The sequence below is a fragment of the Physcomitrium patens genome, chromosome 1, assembly GCF_059467195.1.
Source record: "Physcomitrium patens ecotype Gransden chromosome 1, ASM5946719v1, whole genome shotgun sequence".
NCBI lineage: Eukaryota > Viridiplantae > Streptophyta > Bryopsida > Funariales > Funariaceae > Physcomitrium > Physcomitrium patens.
In genome coordinates, this window is record NC_143410.1 from 8,398,316 (window position 1) to 8,402,649 (window position 4,334).

Sequence of the window (4,334 nt, forward strand, 5' to 3'; positions counted from 1 at the left end):
TTATAATATTATTAATTTTTTATTTGTTTAACTTTCCAAACAATCATTATTTCATCGTAAAAAGATATAAATTTTCATAACAACTACAACCAAATAGATAATAGTTTTTTAGACTTGTATAAAAGAAAGTTGGTTAACTTTTATAATTTTAGATTGGTATTAATTAAATCAATGTTGGTATAAAATTTTACAAAATATATATAATAATAGTATTTTTTCATGTTTAAGGATATAATCTTCAAATTCTTCTAAGTAATTAAAATTCATCTTGGTTGTTTTATGACATATTAAAAAGTATATATATATATATATATATATATATATAGTACATAATTTAGATATTCATTCCTTCTTAATTAGAAGTGTGGTTAATACATGTTTGTATGTTTATCCATCCATGCACACAACCAAATTATATTGCTCTTTATTATGCCTAAATAAGTTGATTTAACATATTACTCTAATAAATAAATTTATATATACATATACAAAATGCTTGTATAAATATATATATATATATATACATATATAGATCTTACCCTTGCCAAAATGTAGATGACGAAGCATAGTGTGATGTCCACCCTCAGCATATCAGATGTGAGCTTACCAAGTGTTGTGTGAAGTCGCAATTTCATAATAAATAAATAATAAGAAGAATTCCAAATTAAAACTTAACTCGCGGATGGAAATGATTCCATCACCAGCACCGTTTCTAGGAACCTTCTTTAAGGCAGTGGTCGGCGAGCGACCTCCAAAGCAAAGCTGATGTACCTATTGACCCCCCCCCCCCCCCCCCCCAACCTCCTTGTCTATGTATGTGAACTTGAATCAGGATCCTCACGGTCGTCGCAGTCGTATTTTCACCACTGAGTGCTCATTAGAGTTGGTCGCCAGGATCGGAGCCCTGGGTGCCGCAGTTTGGTGCAACGCTCCGGTAGGCAGGGGTGCTGAAGAATACAACGATCTGGCTGTTGTAGTGAGTTTACTGTCTCTCCCGTTTATTTTTCTTTCGGTATGGAATGGATTTAGAGCGTGGTAATTGTGGGATATGGGTTGTGTTTGTAATGTGTTTTTTTTTTTTTTTTTGAGGGTTGATGTGATTTTGGAGAATTTCAAGGCTTTCTGAGATTGTGGTTTTTGTCGGTGAATTTAGGGTTTGGAGTGGCGACGATTGGGAGACGTCATCGATTGATTTGGCAGTGGGAGTTTGGAGCGGAGGATGGAATATGATTATGGACGAAGCGGGCACGGGAGTGGTGGTTATGAGATGGGAAGGCCGATGTATCATAGTAGACAAGGGAGTAACGTGCAAGGTAGCTATCCCCGAGTAGGGCAATCCGCAGGGGATGCATTGATGAATCGCGGTCCGCCCCAGGCACCTCTTTTATCGGTTCCATCTTTCCCTTGTAAGCATTCATAATCCCACTCTGTATGATTGTATATGTACATGTTTCATTTTTGTTTTATTTTCATGAACAGTGAATTTTCAAGTTCTCAGTAAGGGGGAATGTCTGCACAAAAAGAATCTATTGAGCTGCATTCTATGTTAAAGAGCTCGGTTTTTCGCGCTATGATAACTTTTGTTTAAGAGCCCCATCATTGTCTGTTTTTAGAGAATGGATTTTACATCAGTATATTTTCTATTTGGACTTCTCCCTCTCCTTTAATCTGCATTTGTTAATAGTAAGAATGATGGATATTTTGCAGCAGGATCAGCTATCAAAGTGACCATCAAACCTATGTATCGATTGGGTCCACCTGTATGTCTCTATCTCTCTCTCTCTCTCTCTCTCTCTCTCTCGCTTCCTTTCTCTCTCACATCTTTTTCCTGCTGAAAGGTCGTTGTCATTAAGTATGTATCGGCTTCTATCATACTTTACTAGAGAAATATATAATTACTTTTTTGAACTCGTCGTGAGGGTTATGATTGAACATTAGTGGATAAGCTCTGTCATGACCACAATTTTTTCAGGCTCAACTAAGAGTGCAGAGCAGGGAGGTGCCCCGGAGCTTATTTCAGTTCGAGTTTGATTTAGAGCGTCGCATCCTTGCAGAGGCGGAGCAGGGAAATCTCAATTTTAGAGCTGGAAGTGGGGCCACTCTAAGTCAATCTAACTCGGAAGCTGATCTTGCTGAAGTAAGTTTATTGGACATGGAATGGGCTGTTTGACCATGTAAAGAGTAACTTCCGGGCTTGTAGTGTTTCCGTCAAATTTATTGTTAGAGTTTGTTAACCGTTTTTAATGTAAATGGAGTTTTGGGACTAGATGTTTTTAGTCTTAAAGTTAAATTGGAACTCCCAACTTTAATTCATTGGCTGCATTTTTATTTTTATTTTATTTTTTTATTTTTGAAGAGGCTGTGGTAACTACGCCTAAAAAGTCGTGAGAGTTTGGGTCTACTCAAGAAGTTTCTGGTCGGGAATTCGATAACCGTGAAGTTACCAGTCAGTTTTTGGCTTATGGATGCAGCACAGCAAGTCACATGACAGGCTGTTTTAAAGACATTGATTAGATGTTTCCTGTCCTTTTTACTGCTGTTCTGGACTGCCTTTGTTTGCCCATAACATACTCTGCATTCTTAATCATACCTTAAGATTGCTGCATACCAGAAAATCCATCAGATATGAACCTTATTGAATTCACAAGACCAGCAACGAATCCCCGAAATATTGCTTTTCGCCTTAGAAACATTGAAGTGTGTTGACCTAATTGATTGTGATTATCAACCCTGCATGACTAGATCGTTATGCTCATTTTGCAGGTGGAAGATGCGACGGTAGCCAAATATCTTGCCATGGGCCATAATAAAGAAGCTGTACAGTATGCTCTTCAAACTTATGGAGACGATCAAAACAAGGTGATTTCACGCTAATCATTGTTCTGCTGGTGCTGCGGTGTTTAATATTTCCTTGGAAGAGTAACGGAAAGCAATATGACTGCCATATCTTTTTGCTGTATATTTACACTGAAAAGGAAAAACTGGTTCACTCATGCTATTCGCTGGTATCAATATACCTATCAAGCTACCCGCACGAACTTTGGGACTACGATTTTCTCTTCTGTGTAGAGCTCAGTGGATTACTCTAAACCTACTTAGCTGATGAATTTGTGCTGTATTACATCAAAATAATCTGGATTTTAATTATCATCAGACATTTGCTTTATGCGATTAAACTTATAACTCAAGATGCACATTTTAGCGCGTTCTACGGTGGAAATGTCGAGAAATAGTCAGATCGATTATGATGATGGAAAACGGGTGTCATCAGCAGAGCATGGGCGATAACAATCTAGCTCATGAATGTCACTGAGTCGAACATTTTGGACCCGTTATTCTTACTGACTTCCAAATTTTATCAGCTCGGCTAGTGCTTCTGACGCTGGTGTTTTTACTGCGTGCAGGTTCTTGATTTCTGTCCTCCTTTCAATAGAATTCGAGAAATGGGGTTTGCAGCCGATCGTGTTGCAAAGGCCTTGGCCAGCTGTAATAATGATGAGGAGCAAGCAATATCATCTCTAGTTTCTTAATCTGTGTATGAGTTCAGGTGAGATCTCTTGAAGATCCTTGGAGCATTCTGTCGCACTCGTAACAAGTTCTCGGATTGTCTCGGAGGTGGGCTTTTCAACTTGCAGGCCTTAAGTCAAGGTCTTCTTAGAAGCGACTTTCCTGCACATGTTAATCCAATGATAAAACACTTCAAGAAACTCATCTTTTCTTGATGTGAGTAACTATTAGTTTCATTAGGATTACCTTTGCAATTAGCGCAGTTCGGACGATCTCAGTTTTGGACACACATAGGTCATATTTCCAGAGAGCTCATTCGGTAGCAGCGTTACCCATAATGAATCAGGTTGCAGAAATTCGTGGAGCATTAAGTGGTACTTTCATGGGAAGTATGTACATTGGAGATGGTTATATTCCTTAGGTATTCAGCGTAATAACAAGTCTTAGAGATTACACATCTTTGCCACAGGCTAAGCACTTAGTTCTCAATCTTGTGAAATATAGTACAAGTATCCACTATTGACTGTCTCCCCTTGTCTTCACTGTTGACCTTATACTCGACTCATTTTTGAATTATGAGATTGTATTATGACCTATCATCATGGTATCGAAAGCGTCCTATCTTCATGCCTCGTATGCTCCAATGCAATGAAAGTCTTGAAGCTATGGCTAGTTATTTTGTCAAGTCTACCGTCTACCGAATCTAGACGAATACTTTTAGCTCTACTTCAGCAGATTTTCTTTTCTCTAAGCATGTGAATGAGGGCTGCTCCCTTTTAGTTTTCGGGAGAAGTTCCTTATCAAAGGCTTATTATCAGGCAAAAAGA

The 4,334-nt window shown here is 38.3% G+C and overlaps 1 protein-coding gene across 1 annotated transcript; it reads left to right on the forward strand.

Annotated features, from left to right (window-relative positions):
• Positions 1-851: 851 nt before the first annotated feature.
• Positions 852-4,035, forward strand: LOC112285363 (uncharacterized). Its single transcript, XM_024526149.3, has 6 exons — positions 852-976; positions 1,154-1,406; positions 1,708-1,760; positions 1,973-2,137; positions 2,764-2,859; positions 3,405-4,035. The coding sequence occupies exons 2-6, from the start codon at positions 1,220-1,222 to the stop codon at positions 3,528-3,530; spliced, it is 627 nt and encodes a 208-aa protein (XP_024381917.1). The 5' UTR covers positions 852-976; positions 1,154-1,219; the 3' UTR covers positions 3,531-4,035.
• Positions 4,036-4,334: the final 299 nt, after the last annotated feature.